Source organism: Bombina bombina, chromosome 4 (assembly GCF_027579735.1).
Source record: "Bombina bombina isolate aBomBom1 chromosome 4, aBomBom1.pri, whole genome shotgun sequence".
NCBI lineage: Eukaryota > Metazoa > Chordata > Amphibia > Anura > Bombinatoridae > Bombina > Bombina bombina.
Genome location: NC_069502.1, coordinates 838,623,681 through 838,649,045, shown reverse-complemented (window position 1 = coordinate 838,649,045; position 25,365 = coordinate 838,623,681). Strand labels below are relative to the sequence as shown.

The following is a 25,365-nucleotide window of genomic DNA, read 5'->3' as shown; positions in this document are numbered from 1 at the left end:
GCTGATCCAATGCAGCTTTTCACAGGCTCCCTTCAAAGTCATTGTGTTTCATACATCTCCAATTCATTGTTCTCTTTGTTAATCAACCAATAGATTTACTGCTGCAACAAATGTTTAAAGGGATACTGAACCCACTTTTTTTCTTTCATGATTCCGATAGAGCATGCAATTTTAAGCAACTTTCTAATTTACTTCTATTATCAATTTTTCTTTGTTCTCTTGCTATCTTTATTTGAAAATGAAGGCATCTAAGCTAAGGAGCCAGCAAATGTTTGGTTCAGAACCATGGACAGCACTTGTTTATTGGTGCTGTCAGCTAGGACAACCCAGTTTGTTCACCAAAAATGGGCCGGCATCTAAACTTACATTCTTGCTTTTCAAATAAACATACCAAGAGAATGAAGAAATTTAATAATAGGAGTAAATTAGAAATTTGCTTAAAATTGCATGCTCTATCTGAATCACGAAAGAAACATTTTGGGTTCAGTGTCCCTTTAAACAAACAGGTTGTAATATCCGGAGACTCAGCTTTAGAGTAGTAGTAGTAATGGGAGTAGTTGCAGTGGGGGAGCGGCGTTCCGAATATTGCAGAGGAGCCGAATAAACATCTTTCCATGAGCGCAACATTTGTGATACAAAACCCTACGCATGCGCTCTAGAAAGGGTTCTGGGATTTCACAACTCTAAATATTTTACCAGTGACGTATGTGATGACGCTCGCACGCATGTGCATTAGGTCCAACATTTGTGTAACAGCTGATGTAACGTCACAGGAAGTGACATGGTTCGCTGTTTTCCAAAGTTTGCTCTCTTATCAGAACACCGGCACATATGCAGTGGTGATGACGTGGCGCTGTGGATACGTCACCAGTTAGGGAGCTTTTACAAAACGCTCCCAACGCAATGTCCCATGTCACCACGCATTGACAGAATAGTAGGCATGCGCAAAGGGATCTGCATAGTACAGAGACGCTTCTAATTGCACGCAATATTTCTAATACCTTTTTAAGTATTAGAAATATTGCATGCAAATAGAAACGTCTTGCATATGAATCATATATGTGTAATCCATTATCGTGCAGCAGATCCCTTTGTGCATGCAAACATTTATTATTAGCTCCCTTGTGAAAGTATTATTAAATTTACAACACTGTCAAGTATTCACAGAACGCTCCAAGCGAGTCCCAGTTCGCTTGGAGCACTTGCCGAACGCAGCCTATAACATTATATATCTGTATATGACGTACTGTGGTGGCGGGTTTGTGTGTAAGGTAGAGGGAACCTCTCTATAATATTATGTATCTGTGTTTAAATCTAGTTTAGCGTTATAAATATTTTTTTCAGCCATACAGCTTTATTTTACTATAGAAATTGATATAGGGTTTAACCCCTTAACGACCAAGGACGTACGCCATACGTCCTCAAAAAAAATACACTTAACGCCTGAGGACGTATGGTGTACTTCCTCGGTCTGGAAAGCAGCTGGAAGCGATCCTGCTCGCTTCCAGCTGCTTTCCGATTATTGCAGTGATGCCTCGACATCGAGGCATCCTGCAATAACCCCCCTTGGCCATCCGATGCACTGGACATCGATGGCCGGTTTTGTTGGTGGGTGGGAGCCAGTCTGGGAGGCGGGTGGGTGGCCATCGATGGGCCGTATGATGTGGAGGGGGGCAGGATCGTTGGCGGGAATGCCGGGGGCGCGCATGGGCACGCGCGCGTGCACGGGTAGGGAGCGGATGGGAACCGCTACACTACAGAAAAATGATGGGGAAAAAAGTGGCAGTGAGGGCCAAAAATATTTAAACCATAACAATCTAAGGGATCTGGGAGGGGGTGGGGGGTTTGGTCTTTGAGGGGGGGGCAAGCTACACTACAGAAAAATATAAAAAAAATTAATAATAAAAACAAAGATTTTACTATAAACTGGGTACTGGCAGACAGCTGCCAGTACCAAAGATGGCTACCAATAAGTTAGAGGGGGAGGGTTAGAGAGCTGTTTGGGGGGGGGTATCAGGGAGGTTGGGGGCTAAGGGGGGATCCTACAGAGCAGCATATGTAAATATGCCTTTTTTTAAAAAAAATATCAAAGATAGCCTTTTTTTTAGTACTGGCAGACTGCTATTTATGAAAAAAGGGGATCCCAGAGAAGCATTTACAACCATTTGTGCCATAATTGCACAAGCTGTTTGTAAATAATTCCAGTGAGAAACCTAAAGTTTGTAACATAATGTGTGAAAAAGTGAACAATTTTTTTTATTTGATCGTATTTGGTGGTGAAATGGTGGCATGAAATATACCAAAATGGGCCTAGATCAATACTTTGGGATGTCTTCTAAAAAAAAATATATTCAGGGATTCCTGGAAGATATCAGTGTTACAATGTAACTAGCGCTAATTTAAAAAAAAAAAAAAGAGGTTTGGAAATAGCAAAGTGCTACTTGTATTTATTGCCCTATAACTTGCAAAGAACATGTAAACATTGGGTATTTCTAAACTCAGGACAGAATTTGGAAACTATTTAGAATGGGTGTTTTTTGGTGGTTGTAGATGTGTAACAGATTTTGGGAGTCAAAGTTAGAAAAAGTGTGGGTTTTTTTTCAATTTTTTCCTCATATTTTATAAAAACATTTTTATAGTAAATTATAAGATATGATGAAAATAATGGTATCTTTGGAAAGTCCATTTAATGGCGAGAAAAACTGTATATAATATGTGTGGGTACAGTAAATGAGTAAGATGAAAATTACAGCTAAACACAAACACCGCAAAAATGTAAAAATAGCCTTGGTCCCAAACGGACAGAAAATGGAAAAGTGCTGTGGTCATTAAGGGGTTAAATGAGGACTTCAAAAACTCAGATTTGACCTATAGTTGTATATAAGGTACTGGGGAGGGGTCTGTGCGTATGAGGAAGAGGGAACCTATTTAAAATGTAATGCTATTATAGCTGTATAATGTACTGGGGTGGGGGATGTGTTTGTGAGGCATATGTAACATCTTTACAATATGATATATATATATTATATATATATATATATATATATATATATATATATATATATATATATATATATAATAAAAATAAGGGAACCTATTTATAATGTTATAATGTTTTATATACCTGTATATAACATACTGGGGAATGGATGTGTGTGGGACAGAGGGAACTTCTCTATAATATATATCTGTGTATGTTGTACTAGAGTGCGGTCTGTGTGTGTGGAAAAGGGGGAAATTCTCTATACTATTATATATCTGTAAATAACATATGTGTGGGACAGAGGGAACCGCTCTATAATGTTATATATCTGTTTATAGTGTTCACTGAAAATGTTGCCAGCCGTGTGGTATTATAAAGTAGCCTGATGGGGGCAGTGTAATTTTTTTCAATATTATAACATTTTCTGTCATTTATTAATGTTACTTAAAGTGACATTGTACAGTCGGTTTTCCTGCAGGCTATCTGTCTTATTGTGCTATGTTTTGTTTTCCTTAAAATATTTGCCCTTTGTACAAGCTTGTAAGTATTTTTTTTATATAATAAAGATGCCGTTTTTCTACTTTGCAGGTGCGTTCCCTTCTCATAGCTGCTCTTTCCTGTGCTGCCTTCTGTGTTTGTTAATTCACTGCCCATGTCTGGAATCCCTGATGACTTTATTGTCAGTGTGAATTCTGTGAGGAGCTGAATAAAAGCCCCTCAAAACATTTTTGGCTTTGTTCCAGATTGCTGCACGCTGAGACTTGGACTCCCTACGATAAATAACTGACAGTGCAGAATCGTCTGTACACTGGGAGTTGCAGCAGCAGGTAATATGCTTCTACAAACTGTGTTGTGTGGCACCGGTGCAGTGTTTCAGTGAAGCGCTCTCTTTGTTTTATTTAAAAAGCTGGAAAAAAAAGTAATACTATTGCCTGGCTCTGCAGCTCCCACTGTACATACTGTCCTGCTCTGTTAGTTCTGCAACGCTTCGTTCCAATTTGCTACATGCCGATTATTGACAGGCTTGGATTCCCTACAATGAAGAGCTGTCAGTGCAGGATCGTTGTACAGTGGGAGATGCAGCGTCAGACAGTTTAAAATTGAACTAACTTTGTCACTCCACTTCTTGCCAGTGTATATGTTTATTCATAAGAGGGGGAAAAATACACGCTAGGGCTGTGCACCAGTGCCATTTTCAGTGAAGCAATCTTTGTTGCTGGTAATTGAAAATGTTTAAAAAAAATAAATAAAAAAAAAATTCACTCCCTTGCATATTCTATATTGTTTAAATTTATACTCCAGGGTAATCAATATGTGGATGATATGGATAAGGATGATCAGCGTATTGTATAGTTTGTGGAGCCTATAAAATACTAATACTTATTTTTACCAAGTTTAGTAGCAATAAGAGGATAAGATGTATTTTTTTTTATGTGTAATATATTAAACATATACATTTTGTTGCTATTTAGGCAATGTATAGTAATAACAATGCAATCTTTATATGGGGTTTTGCTATAGCTGTGCTGAATTGTGGTATAATATGGGGATTACCCCTGAATGTTAGATGCCTGAACCTTCCATTTATGTTGGATGTTCAGTATCCTTCTGTACTCTGGATTTTGAAGTCTGGTATGGAATGGAGTACACATTTATAAATTCACTTTAAAAAAGAAAAAAAAAGCTAAATAAACAGACTCAGAATTTGATATAATATGATACTATCTAATAGTATATACAATTGTATTATGATATGATTATTTTTAATAGATACATTTGAGCTTAAGTTTACCTTGGCGGAAAATCTAATTTATTTCAAGCGGGACAAAGACATATTATTAAAAGTAAGTATGAAAAATATTTCTCATGGTTCTTTGATACTTTTCATGTACTATTTTATAGTTTAAAAAGGTGGAATCTAAATTGTTTTTTATTGTATTGCAGTTTGTTTTATTGCTGCAATCTTTTATGCGATTTTATTTCAGAAGTCATTTTTGACTTAAAGGGACGCTGAACCCAAATTTTTTTATTTTGTGATTCAGATAGAGCATAACAGTTTAAGCAACTTTCTAATTAATCTATTATCAAATGTTCTTCATTCTATTGGTATCTTTATTTGAAATGCAAGAATGTAAGTTTAGATGCCGTCCCATTTTGGTGAACAACCTTGGTTGTACTTGCTGATTAGTGGATAAATTAATGCACCAATAAAAAAAATGCTGTCCAGAGTCTGAACCAAAAAAAAGCTTTGATGCCTTCTTTTTCAAATAAAGATAGCAAGAGAACAAAGAAAATTTGATAATAGGAGCAAATTAGAAAGTTGCTTACAATTGCATGCTCCATCTGAATCACGAAAGAAAAAAATTGGGTTCAGTGTCCCTTTAAGCTATTATATAAACATATTTTGAGCATCTAATTAGATTTTGCCTTCCAGGGAGACGTCCCTATATACCCTTTATGCTGTACATATTGTTTTATAAATTGTTACACCAATAAAGTACATGTTTTATCTATAATAGATAAAATCTATAATATAATATTTATTTTATTATCCTCCAGGATCCCTTAGCTTTCATTAGCGCTCCTTAACTATTATTTTTATTTTTGTTCTCAATCTTTTGGCTACCTTTTGGGAAGAGTTAGCCTGTAAGGGAGCTTAGGAATCCACACTTGGCGCCATACTTAGTTTTGTATCACTATTTTATAGTTAACACATTCTTGTTTTCTACTCTTCAAAGATGCCACGTTGTTTTGTAATCGGTTGCCCTACTAAACAAATGAGGGGGAAAAAAACAAGTGATACCTCTCTGCATTGCTTTCCGACCTCGCCTAACAGAATACGGGCATGGATACAGAGCACTGGACAAGCTGTGGGGGACATGGATCATCTGGTTGAAAAAATAATCGAAACAAAGAAAAACGGTATATTCCGAATGTGCTCAAGGCATTTCAGGGAAAATGATTATGAAATGATTGGAGTACGCAAATCCCTAAAAAAAGACGCAATACCAACCCGGTTTGACAGCCCCGTAACAAATCCAGACATTTCAAATATAAATGAACCACAATCTACAGAAAGCATTCAACCTCCACCCAAAAAGAAAAGGGAATGGTCACACAAAAGTAGACATACTACTACACATGGTCTAATAACAACAAGGTCTATAGGAACCTGGACCGGTCTCATATCAGAAGTTTTTGAAGAGTTGTCTGTGGAATTACAGACAATGAGGAATTATAACACTATAACACAGGAGAAAACATCATGCAATATAATAAATAGTCCTTTGAAAGTTACAGACATCCAACCAACCTGTACAAGTGCTCCACAAACAAGCAAACCTCGAACATCATCAGTCCCTAGCCCCATTATAAGGCAAGTTGAAAATGATACTGAAGTGGGAAGCAATACCAGTGTTTCTGGGTTTTCCATGGTTCAGATAAGACAAGCAGATGTATGTATGTAGACCCAACTTATAATGCATATGTTCCATTAGCTACATCCTCTACAACAGCTGATGATATCTCCAGTGAATTCAAAGCACAAATTAATTGCGTAATTTAACATAAATTGCTTAAACGATAATTTTAGCAAAAGAGATCAAAAACATTTAGGGCAAGATTACAAGTGGAGTGCTAAATATCACTTGCGTTTTTGAGGGCATTTGGGGCACTTTCTGAAAAATTTAACGGAGATTGGATCTCTGGTAATTTTTGTTAGTGCTAATTGCTGCCACGAGCTTGCGGTAGCAATAACAAGCCACTTGTAATGGCTGGTTAATTATCTCACTCCCTCAAGCAGACTAAATTTGCCTGTTTGCGGCAGTGCGATAATTTAGCGCTCCACTTGTAATCTAGCCCTTAATATTAACAAATGTTAATTTAAAAATTGTCATAAATGTAAACCAGTTGGTCAGTAAAGTCAGCCGGGTGTTGTTCCCACATAAATGACCTTGGGGAGAACACTGGTTTAATAACGTGGTGATATTTGTGTGTGTGTGAGACAGAGGATACCGCACTATAATATTATATACCTGCATATAACATACTGGGGAGGAGCTGTGTGCATGTGAAATAAAGGGGATTTTTCTATAATAGTATATATCTCTATATAAGCTACTGGGGAGGGGCTGTGTGTAGTACTTCAGAAATTGGTATGGGGGTTCAAATGAGGTCTACAAAAACTCAGATTTACCTATAGCTAGGGCAGAGGTAACCTATGTATAATCTTATATACCTGTATATAACATACCGGGAGGGGATATGTGTGTGTGTGTGGGACAGAGGGAATCTCTATCATTTTTTTATATCTGTATATAACATTCTGGGGTGGGGGCTGTGTGTGTGAGGCAGAGGTAACCTCTATAATATTATATACAGGTGTATAACATACTAGGGAGGGGATGCATGTGTGTGTGGGACAGAGGGAACCTTTCTATAATCTTGTATATCTGTAAACGTTTGCCAGCCAGGTGGCATTATGAATTATCTGGGTGGGGGCAGTGTAATACATTGCAATGTGATAACATTTTACTGTTATTTATAAATATTATTTAATCTAGCCAAAGCAAAAAATACTTTCATAATTTAACATACAATTGATTTAATTAAAAATTGTGCAACAAACATTGAAAAAAAGACATTAGCTAATTTTAACTTATTATTGGCTTAAATTTGAGCCTGGTAGTTATAAAAATCAGCTGGATAGTGTGCTCATTAAAGGGGCACTAAAGTCAAACTTCAACTGATTCAGATAGTGGACACAATTGTAAACAACTTTTCAATTCATTACCATTATCTAAATGTGCATAATATATTTATTTACACACTTTCCCAGGGACCAGCTCCTAATAAGTATGTGCAAGAATTCACAGAATATGCATTGTGTGATTGGCTGATGGCTGTCACATGATGCAGTGGGAGGTAAAATAGACATTAAAAATTGTATTTTCCTTGTATTATTTACATTTACTGTTTATGCTAGTCTACTATTTTTAGTGGACTTTAATAGGCCATGGGGAGAGAAGGGCAACTAGTGCTATATAATTAAGGTAATTTACATATGTATCTTTTTTGCATGACCCTCTCAGCCACCCTCTCCTTTACTCAAATACGGCCTCATACTCAACTTCTCAGTCCCTTCTCTTACCAGGGTTAAACTAAAGAACCTTTAGCATCAGTTGTGAGTGTGTGTGTGGTGTATGTATACATGTATATAGATATGTGTTTGTATATGTATTTATGGGGGGGGTGGCCATTATTCCCATATGTGTAATTTCTGTCATGTATGTGCCACTGTTTCAGGTCTCAGTGTTGCACAACGTCACTGACTATGAACAAGATGAAGAAGCTGCCTGAGTTGATCCTGAATCACATCCTGGAGATTCTCTACCTGCTGACGGGAGAGGTGAGAAAACATCATAATGACACCACGGTAACCTCCTGCAGTGAATATGTGTATTAGTTGCTTAGCAACAAGAAGTGACAGATGCTCAGATGAAAAGAAAGAGCCTGTATTTAAGATGTTTGTTCAAATACAAAAGTGTAGAGTTGTTCTGGGAAATTCACCAAAGGAGACAGTTATTTCCCAACAGCCTTTTGTTATTTGTTTTATCATCCCTATACACAGACCAGCAATAGGCAGCTTATAAAGTGATGTCAGGCGTAGGCTAATAAAGAATAAACTGGTATTTATATGGTATAAACAAGTAGTAATTTGTGCAGAAGAGGAAGTGCTATTGTATAGAATGGCCATAAGCAAGTGTACATATGTCATATATAGATAATGCCTGTACGTATACCAACTAGCTGGTTAGTCTACTCGCATCCTGTGCCTGAAAACTTCATTCCATATGTTATGTTTCATGTATAGATGACATTTTATACTTCTTGTTATTTCTCTATTACTTGGTGCATTTTTACTTATTACTTCGTGACTCAGTTACCTTTATTTCCATTTGCCCCAATAAGTTTAATCAACAAGTGTTACCAATAATCACAGGCAAACTAAACTCAAAATTCAGCTCCCTAAAAAAGTTAATTATGTGCAATAAAGGTACTTATACTGTTTATTTTGTCTGGTAATTTTATCTCTGTACATTCTATTTTTTTTACTTTTCCCAAAAATACAGGAATGTATCCAGAGTGATTGCTTGATCATTGCAGAACTTATTTATATTTTTCCTTTGTTTTCCCTTTACTGCAAAACAATTGAATATTGCTTAAAACATGTCTGTTTAAATGCTTGTAAACATGTATTTTGCATTCAGAAGTTTGAAATGCAGCTCTTAATTGCTGATACTTTTCATATGTAAAACATTTATTGTGTACACAGATATTTTGTAATGCTGTCCATTATTTCTGATATATACCTTGCACATATAACAATTACTTTAATGCCCCTTTAACCAGAGTGTTTCAGCAATCACATTGGTCTTCTATCATGCCAGACTCATTAAGTTTTACTCAAGTGCTCAGATTGGCTACACAAGGGGATTATTTTACCATGTGACCATGATGAGATAGGGAATATGATAACAGGATACACACAGGTGATGTGAGAGGGGTCAGTGATGTTTTTATGTTTCACTCTTGCAGCGTGTGACTAACTCACTGACAGCGAGTCACATGACCGGGGACAAGATGACAACAGAGAGGATACTGACCCACACTCTGCAGATCGTGTACCTGCTGACAGGGGAGGTGAGAGCTGATGGAATATGTCATAATAACAGCTGCATGTCCCTGTGACTGGGTGTATTAGTTTATTTACATTTATCTGTAATGTACAAGCATTAAAATTTCTTGAAAACATTAGAATAGGATAGGCTGATTGAAGCTCATTCTGTACATGGAGTATACTACCTTTTCACACTAAGGGCTCGATTGCAAGTGAAGCAATAATTTGTGCTTTCGCTAGAGCGCTAACTTTTGCGCTTGTCTGGTTTTGCCGGTATTATGAGTGGAAAGTAAAAAGTTATTGCTACAGCGCTATCCTAATGAGCGCAAAAAGTTGAAACCCACACTATCGCTTATATTTTTCTGTTTGTTGTGCGTCATACTTGGCGCCAAATATTTTCATTATTTTAGACCCCATTCCTATTTGCCTCTTGCCTTTTTCTATGTCAGAGGGCTATTCCGTTTGCATTTTTTCCCATTCCTGAAACTGCCATATAAGGAAATTGATAATTTTGCGCTATATGTTGTTTTTTTCTCTTACATTTGCAAGATGTCTCAATCTGATCCTGTCTCAGAATTCACTGCTGGATCCCTGCTGCATGATAACAGTTCTACCAAAGCTAAGTGCATTTGTTGTAAACTTGTGGAGATTATACCTTCAGCTGTGGTTTGTAATAGTTGTCATGATAAACTTTTACATGCAGTTAATGTATCCATCAGTAGTAGTTCATTACCTGTTGCTGTTCCCTCAACATCTAATGCACAAGATATACCTGTAAATTTTAAATAATTTATTTCTGATTCTATTCAGAAGGCTTTGTCTGCCATTCCGCCTTCTAATAAACGTAAAAGGTCTTTTAAAACTTCTCATAAGGTTGATGAAATTTCAAATGACGACAACATACTGAATTATCCTTCTCTGATGAGGATCTATCTGATTCAGAAGATCCTGCCTCAGATATTGACACTGATAAATCCTCTTATTTATTTAAATTGGAGTATATTTGTTCTTTGTTAAAAGAAGTGTTGATTACATTGGATATGGAGGAAACTAGTCCTCTTGATATTAAAACTAGTAAACATTTAAATTCTGTTTATAAACCTCCTGTGGTTATTCCAGAGGTTTTTCCAGTTCCTGATGCTATTTCTGATATGATTTCTAAGAAATGGAATAAGCCTGGTACTTATTTTATTCCTTCTTCAAGGTTTAAAAAATTGTATCCTTTGCCAGAAGTTAGATTGGAGTTTTGGGAAAAGATCCCCAAATTTGATGGGGCTATCTCTACTCTTGCTAAACTTACTACTATTCCTACGGAAGATAGTACTTCTTTTAAAGATCCTTTAGATAGGAAACTTGAATCTTATCTAAGGAAAGCTTATTTATATTCAGGTCATCTTCTTCGGCCTGCAATTTCTTTGGCTGATGTTGCAGCGGCTTCAACTTTTTGGTTGGATACTTTAGCGCAACAAGTAACATAGTAACATAGTAGATGAGGTTGAAAAAAGACAGAGTCCATCGAGTTCAACCTATACAAATCTAAAATATATAAAAAAAGCTCCAGTTAAGCTTAAATAATCCCACTAAAAGGTGACCCATTTAATACTAGCAATCATATCCATGAATTTTGTTTATAGACACAAATGTATCCAAATAATTTAATGTATCGGATCATGATTTGTCTAGCATTGTTAAGTTGATTCAATAATTTCATTTGTGATGCCATTTTTGATGATATCAAAATTGATGTTAAATCTATGTCTTTAGCTGTTTTAGTTAGAAGAGCTTTTTGACTCAAGTCTTGGAATGCTGATATGACTTCTAAATCCAGATTGCTATCTCTTTCTTTCCAAGGTAATACATTATTTGGTTCTCAATTGGATTCAATAATTTCAACTGTTACTGGGGGGAAGGGAGTTTTTTTGCCTCAGGATAAAAAAACCTAAGGGTAAATCTAAAGCTTTTAACCGTTTTTGTTCCTTTCGTCAAAATAAGGAACAGAAACCTAATCCTTCCCCCAAGGAATCTGCTTCCAATTGAAAGCCTTCTTCAAATTGGAATAAATCCAAGCAATTTAAGAGATCAAAACCATCCCCCAAGTCCACATGAAGGTGTGGCCCTCATTCCAGCTCAGCTGGTAGGGGGCAGATTAAATTTTTTCAAAGATGTTTGGATCAATTCGGTCCAAAATCATTGGATTCAAAGTATTGTCTCTCAGGGGTACAAAATAGGATTCAGCGTAAGACCGCCTGTGAGAAGATTTTTTTTTCTCTCACGCATTCCAGTAAACCCAGTAAAGGCTCAGGCTTTTCTGAAGTGTGTTTCAGACCTGGAGTTATCAGGGGTAATCATGCCAGTTCCGTTTCAGGAACAGGGTCTGGGGTTTTATTCAAATCTATTCATTGTCCCAAAGAAAGAGAATTCATTCAGACCAGTTTTGGATCTAAAGATTTTGAATCGATATGTAAGAGTACCAACTTTCAAAATGGTGACTATAAGGACTATTCTGCCTTTTGTTCAGCAAGGGCATTATATGCCCACAATATACTTACAGGATGCATATCTTCATATTCTGATTCATCCAGATCATTATCAGTTCCTGAGATTCTCTTTTCTAGACAAGCATTACCAATTTGTTGCTCTTCCTTTTGGTCTAGCGACAGCTCCTATAATCTTTTCAAAGGTTCTAGGTGCCCTTCTCTCTGTAATCAGAGAGCGGGGTATTGCGGTGTTTCCTTATTTGGACGATATCTTGGTACTCGCTCAGTCTTTTACTGCAGAATCTCACACGAATCAACTAGTGTTGTTTCTTCGAAGACATGGTTGGAGGATCAATTTGCCAAAAAGTCCTTTGATTCCTCAGACAAGGGTAACCTTTTTAGGTTTCCAGATAGATTCCGTGTCCATGACTTTGTCTCTAACAGACAAGAGACGTTTGAAATTGGTTGCAGCCTGTCGGAACCTTCAGTCTCAGTCATTCCCTTCAGTAGCTATGTGCATGGAAGTTTTAGGTCTCATGACTGCAGCATCGGACGCGATCCCCTTTGCTCGTTTTCATATGAGACCTCTCCAGCTTTGTATGCTGAATCAATGGTGCAGGGATTATACAAGGATATCACAACTAATATCCTTAAATCCGAATGTTCGACTTTCTCTGACTTGGTGGTGAGATCACCATTGTATAATTCTAGAGGCCTCTTTCGTTCGTCCAACCTTGACTGTGATCACAACAGATGCGAGTCTTTCAGGTTGGGGAGCTGTTTGGGGATCTCTGACAGCACAAGGAGTTTGGAAATATCAAGATTACCAATCAATATTTTGGAACTCCGTGCGATTCTCAGGGCTCTTCAAATTTGGCCTCTGTTGAAGAAAGAACCGTTCATTTGTTTTCAGACAGACAATGTCACAACCACTGTTCCCTCTAAGGTGCGCGGCTGCGTGGCCGCGCACCTTCCCTTCTGGTGTAGCGCAGGCAGAATATCAGGCCGCGCAGCACCTGCTGTGAGCAGAAGTAGAGAGAGGAAAATGCCTGTAGAACTAATTTGCCAAGTGCCACCTGCACTGCGCATTGGACCCAGCAATCTGTCACTCATCTAGCCTGATTCTGTGTTCCTGTATGCCAGCACCGAGCTAATGTACTCAGCTTAAAAGTACATTAGCTCGGTGCTGGCAGCAGCGCTGTATACAGGAACACAGAATCAGGCTAGATGAGTGACAGATTGCTGGGTCCAATGCGCAGTGCAGGCGGCACTTGGCAAATTAGTTCTACATTTTTGGGATCTCAGTCAGGACCGTCTCTAACGTTACGTGGGGCAAAAGGGGCATGTGCCCCGGGCCCAGTGATTGTGGGGGCCGGCATCCATCACTCCACTGACTGGCTAACAGTTTGTTCCTGGCTGAGCTGCAATTGGAATCTATCTGAGCAGCGTAGCATTCCTCTCCTAAGCTGCCTGTGAAATGTCACGTGATGCTTCAGTAAGCATTGATGACGTCAGCTAGTGCAGCGCGGGTGATGTGTACACTGTTTAGAAGATCTGCAGCTGCAAAAGTTAGACACGCAGCCTGGTTGTCAGCGAGGGGCAGGGACTTGATTTAAAACTTGCAGAATTCAGCCTGCAAGACTTTGGGAGCCAGCCAGGGAGACACTATACAAAGCATCACCTACACAATACTCGGTATATATTTATATATATTATAGCTAAAGTCTGTCTAAAATGTCTACATGTGTGTGCCCCTTAGTGTGCTAACTACCCCCTCTATGTGCCTCTTAGTGTGTTTACTGCCCTCTCTATGTGCCCCTTAGAGTGCTAACTTCACTCTCTATGTGCCTCATAGTGTGCGAACTACTCCCTCTATGTGCCTCATAGTGAGCTAACTACTCCCTCTATGTGCCTCATAGTGAGCTAACTACCCCCTCTATGTGCCTCATAGTATGCCTACTGCCCCCTCTATGTGCCCCTTAGTGTGCTAACTGCCCCCTCTATGTGCCCCTTAGTGTGCTAACTGCCCCCTCTATGTGCCCCTTAGTGTGCTAACTGCCCCCTCTGTGCCCCTTAGTGTGCTAACTGCCCCCTCTATGTGCCCCTTAGTGTGCTAACTGCCCCCTCTATGTGCCCCTTAGTGTGCTAACTGCCCCCTCTATGTGCCCCTTAGTGTGCTAACTGCCCCCTCTATGTGCCCCTTTGTGTGCTAACTGCCCCCTCTATGTGCCCCTTTGTGTGCTAACTGCCCCCTCTATGTGCCCCTTTGTGTGCTAACTGCCCCCTCTATGTGCCCCTTTGTGTGCTAACTGCCCCCTCTATGTGCCCCTTTGTGTGCTAACTGCCCCCTCTATGTGCCCCTTAGTGTGCGAATTACCCCATCTATGTGCTCCTTAGTGTGCTAACCTCCCCCTCTATGTGCCCCATAGTGTGCTAACTTCCCCCTCTATGTGCCCCTTAGTGTGCTAACTTCACCCTCTATGTGCTCCTTAGTGTGCTAACCTCCCTCTCTATGTGCGCCTTAGTGTGCTAACCTCCCTCTCTGTTTTCCTTTCCTGTGCACTGCTAAATACACCCTCTATGTGCCCCTTAGTGTGCTAACAGCCTCTATGTGCCTTATTCCAAGATGGCTATTTGTGAAAGTTATATGTGCTTTCAAGATAGCTGTTTGTAGCAAAAATACTTGTAGTAAAAGGTATTACTGGTCTTTACCACATATGGTTTGAGGGCCTGTGCAACAATATTCAAACCCCTCACCTTCTCAGAGAGTCAGCAGAGACATAACACACACCACCGCCAGGTCTCTGCGTATACCACTGAAAAACAGTATTAACTTTTACTCTAAGTATATATATATATATATATATATATATATATATATATATATATATATATATATATATATATATATATATATATAGCCGCACACAAGCGGTATCAAGCCCGCACACAGAAAAAAATAATTGCACGCACGGAAAAAAAAATTAGAGGGAACATTGGTCACAACTGTGGCATATATCAATCATCAGGGTGGGACTCAGTCCTCAAGCTATGAAAGAAGTATGTCGGATACTTGTTTGGGCGGAATCCAGCTCCTGTCTAATTTCTGCAGTTCATATCCCAGGTATAGACAATTGGGAAGCGGATTACCTCAGTCGTCAGACTTTACATCCGGGAAAATGGTCTCTCAACCCAGATGTGTTTTCTCAAATTGTTCAGATGTGGGGGCTTCCAGAAATAGATCTGATCTAATTCTAAACAAAAAACTTCCCAGGTACCTGTCCAGGTCCAGGGATCCTCAGGCGGAAGCAGTAGATGCATTGACACTTCCTTGGTTATCAACCTGCTTATATTTTCCTGCCTCTAGTTCTTCTTCCAAGAGTGATCTCCAAGATCATCATGGAGCAATTGTTTGTGCTGCTGGTAGCTCCAGCATGGCCTCACAGGTTTTGGTATGCAGATCTTGTCCGGATGTCCAGTTGCCAACCTTGGCCACTTCCACTAAGGCCAGACCTTCTATTTCAAGGTCCGTTTTTCCATCAGGATCTCAAACCATTAAATTTGAAGGTATGGAGATTGGACGCTTAGTCATAGAGGTTTCTCTAACTCAGTGATTAATACTATGTTGCAGGCTCGTAAATCTGTTTCTAGAAAGATTTATTATCGAGTTTGGAAGACTTACATTTCATGGTGTTCTTCTCATAAATTCTCTTGGCATTCTTTTAGAATTCCTAGAATTTTACAGTTTCTTCAGGATGGTTTGGATAAAGGTTTGTCTGCAAGTTCCTTGAAGGGACAAATCTCTGCTCTTTCTGTTTTATTTCACAGAAAGATTGCTGAACTTACTGATATTTATTGTTTTGTGCAGACTTTGGCTCGTATCAAGCCTTCTTTTGGCCATCTCTTCTGCTAGAAGAGTTTGTGAATTATCCGCTCTCTCTTGTGAATCTCCTTTTCTTATTTTTCATCAGGATAAGGCGGTTTTGCTGACTTTATTTAAATTCTTACCTAAGGTTGTGAATTCCAACAACATTAATAGAGAAATTGTTGTCCCTTCCTTGTGTCCTAATCCTAAGAATTCTTTGGAGAGATCTTTGCATTCTTTGGATGTGGTAAGAGCTTTTAAATATTATGTTGAAACTACTAAAGATTTCAGGAAGACTTCTAGTCTATTTGTTATATTTTCTGGTTCTAGGAAAGGTCAGAAGGCTTCTGCTGTTTCCTTTGTGGTTAAAGTTTTTGATTCATCAAGCTTATTTAGAGTTGGGTCAAGCCACGCCTCAGAGAATTACAGCTCATTCTACTAGATCTGTCTCTACTTCGTGGGCTTTTAAGAATGAAGCTTCAGTTGATCAGATTTGCAAAGCAGCAACTTGGTCTTCTTTGCATACATTTACTAAATTCTACCGTTTTGATGAATTTGCTTCTTCAGAAGCAGTTTTTGGTAGAAAAGTTCTTCAGGCAGCTGTTTCAGTTTGATTCTTCTGCTTTTGTTTTAATTTTTTCCATTCATTTATGAGAATAAACTTATTTTTTGGGTTGTGGATTAATTTTTTCAGCGGAAAATGGCTGTTTTTATTTTTATCCCTCCCTCTCTAGTGACTCTTGCGTGGAGTTCCACATCTTGGGTATTGCTATCCCATATGTCACTAGCTCATGGACTCTTGCCAATTACATGAAAGAAAACATAATTTATGTAAGAACTTACCTGATAAATTAATTTCTTTCATATTGGCAAGAGTCCATGAGGCCCACCCCTTTTTTATGGTGGCTATGATTTTTTGTATAAAGCACAATTATTTCCAAATTCCTTGGCTATTCGTTAAATCTGAATTGTGGGTGTGGTGAGGGGTGTATTTATAGGCATTTTGAGGTTTAGTAAACTTTGCCCCTCCTGGTAGGATTGTATATACCATACATCACTAGCTCATGGACTCTTGCCAATATGAAAGAAATTAATTTATCAGGTAAGTTCTTACATAAATTATGTTTTTCTATTGGCTGATTTTTTTTATTTTTTTTTTTCTCTGGCCAGAAAAAGAGAAGAACCCTTTTAAGGGCTATTTGTAGTCAAGTTTTAGAATAGTTGCTTTTTTATTTTGGAGTGTTTTCTTTTGGGGGGGGGGGTAAATGGACACAACTCCTTTTTTTTTTTTTTCTTTTTTTTTTTTTTTTGCGATAATTTGCTATATGGATTTGATCTTAAAGAACTCTGCGATCTTGCAATTGCGTTTACGCTCCTCTCGCAAACGTTTGTGCTCCACTCCTAATCTAGCCCTAAAGGTGACAATACATTTTTTTTTTTTCATGGAGGGACGAAAATATGTATATTTCTGTATATATTAAACCTAAACAGAAGCGCCACATGGCCCAGTATTGCCAAGAATGCAGTATGATGAAAGTCAAATTGCACTCGCGTGTAAAGTAGCACCCATGTTAGATGGTGCAAACAAAGCAGGCTGGAATCTCTGTCACCCAGCAGACTGGTCTCCCGTGGTAACCGGCAACAGCAAAAGAAATCTTCATTAAATTTTCTCTCCACACAGGAGATATAAAATGATTGGCAAATAGCACGTTGTAAGATAAAACTTAGATTTATTAAAAATGGTAAAACTATCAACGCTATTCTCAGCTGTTAAAAGTGGTTTAATCAGGCCTGTGTGGAGAGAAATTTTAAAGAAGATTTCCTTTCCTGTTGCCGGTTACCACGAGAGATTCCAGCCTGCTTTGTTTGCACCATCTAACAGGGGAGCTACTTTACACGTTAGACTTCTTCACATTCATCACACTGCATTCTTGGCAATACTGGGCCATGTTTATATTTAATATCTGCAGATTGCTGACCTTAGGATTTGGACCACAGATCCTTTCACAGAGAGCAGCCTGGGCCTGGATATTCAATTCCATTGGACATTACTTCTATATGAACATTTTTTCCAATATATGTGATTTATATATTGTTAATTTGATTGTTTATATATTTTGTTATCATATTTTTATATATTTATGTGTTTAGACTTAAATCTACACATTTTATACATATATTATCACTTTTTTTATAATCATATCTTTCATAATCATTAGATTATAGCATTCGTTAAAAAGTATGTGCAATCTGAATGTAACCCCATCCAAGAATATACTAAATTATATTAGTTCAAAAGTATTAAAAAAAAAAAAGCATAAAACAGAGGGGCGCCTCATGTGTGTGTATCAAGATATCAGCAAATGGATATTAAAGCCAAATTTATACTCACATTTGGCGAAAGTACACTTATGTAATAGTAGGAACAAGCTAGTAACTTGGGGTGTACCAGCAAATCCTCTCCTGGCTCCAGCGAGGTATGCAACTGCAGTCCAAGCCACTACAGAAGTGGGCAGCTTCAGTGGCTCAGATTTGGTATAATGATAGGTCAGACAAAAACAGGTGCTTCCACTCAGCTTGTAGTAAAAAAGGTTTATTTAAAACTTCCAAGAATTAAAAACATACAAGCAGTGGCAATAGGGGCATGTGCAATGTACCCCCTATCTATGCAATGCGTTTCTCTAAAACTGGCTGTTTCCACAGGCATAAAGCACCTTGTAACAAATAATTCTTTTAAAACAAAGTCTGACCAATTAACAGATTAGTAACGCCCACCATGGGCGTGTAAGCACACCATAGTTCTTGATGAATCATTAAATCCACAACTGGCTTAATCTTATTACACAATGCACAAATAACAAAACAGAAAAATTATTTTCATATATATGTGTGATAAACATTTAAACATCATCTCTATAAGAAACCTTTATCCTACAATGTTACATATTAAAAACAATATAGAAACAATATTATAATTTCTTAAAAAACAAACTATGATTATTGATCGTCTTTATATCCCACTTGGTAGTATGTTTATACACATTTCTAGCAATTTAAGCCCATTTAATCTTATTCTTACTTGATCTAGATAAAATCAGTGGCTCCTATTCTTAGTGGAGCTATTGGGGGATATTTATCAAAGGTCTGGCGCTCTCCATATTCGCAATACGCTCTCCATATTCAGCATTGCACCTGCAGCTCTTCTGAGCTGCTGATGCAACGCCGCCCCCTGCAGATTCGCGGCCAATCGGCCACCAGCAGGGATGTGTCAATCAACCCTATCGTACTTGATCAGGTTGATTTTCGGCGATGTGTGTCCGCCTGCTTTAGACCGCTGCTTCATAACTGCGGTTTATGGCGAGCCTGCAGGCTCGCCAGAAACACGGGCCCTCAAGCTCCATTCGGAGCTTGATAAATGGGCCCCATCGACAGTACCCTGTAATAATTATATTCCCAATTCTATACAATCGTTGTGATCACTGCAAATGTATTTCTTCCGTGATCTATTTCCGAATGCTGTGATTGCAGCATGGTCATGTGATTGGGAGTAACCTATATTAACTCTGGTGGTTGAAATGATATACAAATAGTGCCATGGTTACAGCACGATCACATGGTAAGGAGTGACCTATGAAAGTTTTAATGTTGAAAATAGTCAGCATAGAGGAGTGTATATCACGTTGTTAGGAGACTATGAACTTAATGTGTGTAGCGTGTAGAGTCAGTGAGCCAATCTCCACTGCTCCTAATGTGAACCTATAATAGTTTAGCGCATAGACTGTATTACCCTAATAACAGTAGAAATGTGGAGGTGTATAAATTATAATGAGTAATAAAGGGTTAATGCACAATTGCAAAGTGGCGTCTTATAAAAGGTAAAAGTGTCCAACTCTAAACTAATGTAGAAACAGGTGAGATAATATTAATGTTCTACAATAATAATTTGATCTACTGTGTAAGTATTAAACAGTGCTAGTGGATAATTAGAAAATCAGTCAATCTCTCTTGACAAATATACAATCGAATGTACAGTATGTGTAATGGGTTGTGAGGGGGGAGTAATGTATAAAGGGTGTAAGTGTAAAAGGAATGAACTAACTAAGTGAGATACCATAACACATAGTTAGAGCTATATTTGTGATGTATAAGGAGTATAGGTGTAAAAAATATATATATATATACTTACTAAGTGAGATACTAGAACGTGTAGTTGAAGTTATATTCAACATCTTATGTACTAGTGAGAATATTGCGAGTGCGCAAGAACAAATAAAGATGCAAATTCTTGTCATCTAAATTACAATAGACCTAAGTCTAGAAGAATTTATTAGGAATATACAAATATTTATAGCTGTTAATATTAGTAACCATATCTGTCGCCCACCTAATGGCATAAACATACCCAGAGGGATACAATATACAAATCAAACATAAAAATCTGATCCAAGTTACATATCTCAATCTAGGAACCAAAGATAAGAAGACTAATAACATAGCAAATAGCATCTAAACCCCTCTAAACTGATTGAAAAATTAAAACGCAGTCAAATCTTGAACTTCGTTTAAGCCAGAGGGAAACAAAGACTGGAATCTATATATCCAGTAAGTTTCCTTCTGACGTAGACAAGTGTACCTATTGTCAGAATTTCTTATCCCTGTGGAGGCCCACAAAGCTTTCACATTTAAAGTGAATGTAAATTTAACTTAATGCGGTAAAGTCAAACGATAGAAGTTTCAAAATGAATGAGAGTTTCATTTACTATATACTTATCTTCAGAGATATTTCAATAGAAATGCTCTACGTATAAGAACTGAAGTTCCAGTCGCTATATTCAACAATTGATTGAATTAGTTGATTGCAGATGAGTAATCTGTCAATCAATTGCTGATTATGCCGGGTGGAGGATCGGCTCTTATCTGTAGAGCGTTTCTATTGAAATATCTCTGAAGACAAGTATACAGTAAAGATTTAATGAATGAAACTCTCATTCATTTTGAAACTTCTATCGTTTGACTTTACCGCATTACATTAACTTTACATTCACTTTAAAAGAAATTTGTTTATTCAAACAAAAGTTATAATCAACTGAAAATCAGGGTTAGATGATTTAGGGGGTCTTAGTGGTGGTTTTGATTTGGGTCCTGGCAGTTTAGGCGTTAAATGCAATGGAGGGTATGACTTTTAAAGGTTTAAGTGTTAATTGGGATGGGGTTTACGGTACTTTTTAATTACTGCTCACATTAACCATTTACATCCACTTTTAAAAACTAACAGGTAGATTACGAGTTGTGCATTCGTCTTTTAATGCTAAAAAAAAATGGCAATTTCAGCATTAAAACAGCACCGCAGCCTTTACAAGTCTTGTCGGTATAGCTGTACCGCAAGCCTTTTAGCCTGTAACGCAACGTCAGTCCTGCACTCGTAAAAATTATGTTTTTTCATGGGACTTCCATAGCGCAGCCATTATGAGTTTTGCGTTCTGGCTTAAAAGCTTGCATTACACCCTATAACGACAAAATCCATACCGCTATCTGAAAGCAGCAGTTATGAGTTTTACGCAACAAAACTGTTACATAAAACTCGTAACTAAAGTGTTAAAAAGTACACCTATAACTACCTATTAACCCCTAAACCGAGGCCCTCCCACATCGCAAACACTAAATTAAACTTATTAACCCCTAATCTGCCACTCCCGGCATCGCCGCCACTAATAAAATGTATTAACCCCTATTCCACCGCTCCCCGACATCGTCACCACTATAATAAAGTTATTAACCCATATGTAACTATCCCCTAATCTGCCGCCCACCCACATCGCCCCCACTATACTAAAGTTATTAAGCCCACCACTATAATAAACCTATTAACCCCTAAACCGCAAGTCCCCCATAACGAAATATACTAAATTAAACTATTAACCCCTAAACCGAAAGCCCCCCACATCGCAATAAACTAGTTTAAACTACTAACCCCTAAACCTAATGCCCCCCTAACTTTATATTAAAATTACAATTTCCCTATCTTAAAGGGATAGTCTAGTCAAAAATAAACGTCCATGATTCAGACAGAACATACAATTTTAAGCAACTTTCTAATTTACTCCTATTATCAATTTTTCTTTGTTCTCTTGGTATCTTTATTTAAAAAAGCTAGAAAGTAAGTAGGAGCCAGCCCATTTTTGGTTCAGCACCTGGATAGCGCTTGCTGATTGGATGGCTACATTTAGACACTAATCAGCAAGCGCTATCCAGATGCTGATCCAATAATGGGCTGGCTTCTAAGCTAACATTCCAGCTTTTTAAAATAAAGATATCAAGAGAACGAAGAAAATTTGATAATTGGAGTAAATAAGAAAATTGCTTAAAATTGCATCCTCTATCTGAATCATAAAAGTTTAATTTTGACTATACTATCCCTTTAAATTAAAACTTACCTGTCAAATAAAAAAAAAACTAAGTTTAAACTAACAATTAAACTGACTACCAATTAAAGAAAACTAAACTACACATAAAAAAATCCTAACACTACTATAAAAATTACAAACTATCTAATTACAAAAAATAAAAAATACTAAATTACAAAAAATAACAATCGAAATTATCAAAAATAAAAAAGAATTACACCTAATCTAATAGCTCTATAAAAATAAAAAAGCCCACTCAAAAAAAAAAAAAAAAACCTAGCCTACAATAAACTACCAATTGCCCTTAAAAGGGTCTTTTGTAGGGCATTGCCCTAAGTTAAACAGCTCTTTTACCTGTAAAAAAAAAAGCCACGCTGTTAGCCCACACAACAGGTTCAGGCCCTTCTTTGAACTAACTGCTCCACAGGCACTCCGGAGTACATTCATTCCCAGCTGAAGACCGGTGAGGAGGAGTGTGCGGTGACTGAGCCCAGCTATCCGACATAGGAGACTGGCACTGTAACTGAGCGCTTACGGGCCTAGGAGGACACTGCAGTTACCAGGGGCCCTAAGAACTATCCTACTTGAATGGATCTTTGCTGCCTCCATTAGAGCAATCGCTCCACAGGACCAGTGGGGAGAACGGTGTGGAGGGCTAATAGGTGGGCCTTGAAGAGCCGCAGGAGACGCCGCCATATTGCCTGTGTAAGTGTGCAACTTCTAGTTAATAGGCACACAAACTGTATAACAGAGCCATTGTATCTCAGAGCCAGCTTAAATGCAAAGACTGAGTTTAATGTGATACAGGGGTGAGGCTAGGCAATCCTGAACTTTTAACTTCAACAAAGTATACCTTTGCAAGCAACTGAATGATTCTCCCTAATAAGTAGGAGGCAATCCACAAAATATTAATGTACTCTCCTTGAGGCCTACTGTGTTATAGTGGATTGTAGCAAGATCCCTATAAGAGGGCCTACTGGGACCACATAAAAAGATAGTGAAATACACACAGTGTTTTACTTATTTAATTGTGCTGCTGGAGGTCAGAGTAGCAGGAGTTCTAGCTATTAAGAGCTAACACGCAGCTCCTTCTCCATAAATATGAGCTGCAGTGCAGGCCCACATTAGCACAGGACCAGTTCAATATAAAGACTGTGGACACTGAGATATTCAGATAAGGCTAGGCAAACCTATTGCTTAAGCCCCATCACAGTACAGTTGTATAAGCTACTTGACACTGTTCTCATATAAGAAGAATTTTAAGTAATATACCCTCCTGGTGAGGCCTAGTATGTTATAGTGGGCGGTAGCAATATTTTTACAAGAGGGTCTGCTGAGCACATATAAGGAAATAGTGGAACCCACACAGGGCTCTAATTATTTAAATATACTACTGGGGTCACTAAAGCTATTGTGTCATTTGTTTGGGATCGGCACAAGGTTTGAAGATTTCTTTTGTGATTATTTTTCATCTCGTAACTCCATAATTGGGCACAATATGGCAGATTAAAAAGCTGAAGCCCCCATCCCTACCGGTGTGAACTGACTGTGGTCACCCCTGGAGTGAGTCTAATTTCATCCTACTATATACTACTAAATAAAAACAACCGAGGCCTAACTTGGTGCTTTAACCTTAGCAATGTCGCAGCAACCAAAAAAGAAACAGAAATCTAATCAACCCTCCAAGCATACAGTCAGGGATCATTTCCCACCTGTAAGAGACCCCAACCCTTGTCTTTCAGATGACAAGCGGTCACTATCCCCTGCTCCCTCAGAAGATAGGCCCAGTATGAGATATTCTCCACCTTCATGCTTCCGGGGAGATATAATTACAATAGATTCTATGAAGCAATTACTAGACAGACAAAGTCAGTCCTTTGCAAAAAGATTTGATTAACTCGAGAGGTCCTTTGATGATTTACGCAAAGACATTTCTACTCTTAACAAACGCACAGATATAATTGAAAGGAAGCAAGAGGACCTCTTGGTTGATCACACAAACTGGGTGACCTATACTCAAAATTTGGCTGACCAAGAATCTTCCTTAGAAGCAAAGCTAGCCGATCTTGAAGACCGCTCTCGGCGGAATAATGTGAGGATTAGGGCATCCCTGAATCTGTCACCCCACAAGATCTGGAAAAGTATGCAAAGGCCTTGTTCCAAGCTATCCTGGGGTCTCCGGGAGGAGAAGACAGCAGAATTGATCGAATACAGAGAGCGGTTAGACCTAAGAACCTCCCTATGGATAAACCCAGAGACACAATAGCTCAACCACATTAAGATCCTGCAAGCAAACTTGAGACAGCCTCACCTTTCGGATCAGTTTAAAGATGTAATGCTATACCCAGACTTATCTTCGCACACACTGCAACAAAGGAGATCCTTCAATGAAGTCATTAAGACGCTAAGACTCCATCAAATACGCTATCGCTGGGGTTTCCCCACAAGATTGATAATCTCCAAGAATGGAACACAGTATACCGCCCTCTCCCCCAGACAAGCCCAGGATTTACTGAGGGGATGGAACCTTCCCTTGGGAGATGATGTAGAAGACTCGAACAGGCCTCCATGACCAGGCACCCCATTGAGGGCGGGAGCCCCTGACTAGAACCCAAATAGGCAAGATCCTGCCCGGTGAGGCCCCCTCTGCCTAACTGCGGAATTCACAATAGGTCCTATATGGGCTCTGAACTGGCTTTTCCTCAGTTTCAAGGTTCCCTCTCCTTGGGCTGAGCCTACTGGTTGATCCTCACTGTCAACAGAGGGATGGTAAAGTAGAACAAAGACAATTGTTGGTTAATTGTTTTGGACACATGTCCATATGCTTATCAGGTTGTTTCTCTTTATGTTATGTAATTCATTTATAGCTCACTATAAATTCCTGAATTGTAATATCTGATTCTACACTCCTAGTTAGATAGAGTAATAACCTCTAGACTAAGAACTAGGCCACCGAC

The 25,365-nt window shown here is 38.4% G+C and overlaps 1 protein-coding gene across 2 annotated transcripts in view; it reads left to right on the top strand.

Moving 5' to 3' along the window:
* Positions 1 to 25,365, top strand: part of LOC128657218 (zinc finger protein 3-like) — a 176,416-nt gene that overhangs the window by 886 nt on the left and 150,165 nt on the right. For both annotated transcript variants that reach the window (XM_053711476.1, XM_053711477.1), the window contains exons 2-6: positions 3,572 to 3,810; positions 4,754 to 4,827; positions 5,722 to 6,359; positions 8,288 to 8,390; positions 9,581 to 9,685. In XM_053711476.1, coding sequence (XP_053567451.1) covers positions 5,722 to 6,359; positions 8,288 to 8,390; positions 9,581 to 9,685 — 846 coding nt within the window. In that variant the 5' untranslated portion in view covers positions 3,572 to 3,810; positions 4,754 to 4,827. The remainder of the gene's footprint in view (positions 1 to 3,571; positions 3,811 to 4,753; positions 4,828 to 5,721; positions 6,360 to 8,287; positions 8,391 to 9,580; positions 9,686 to 25,365) is intronic.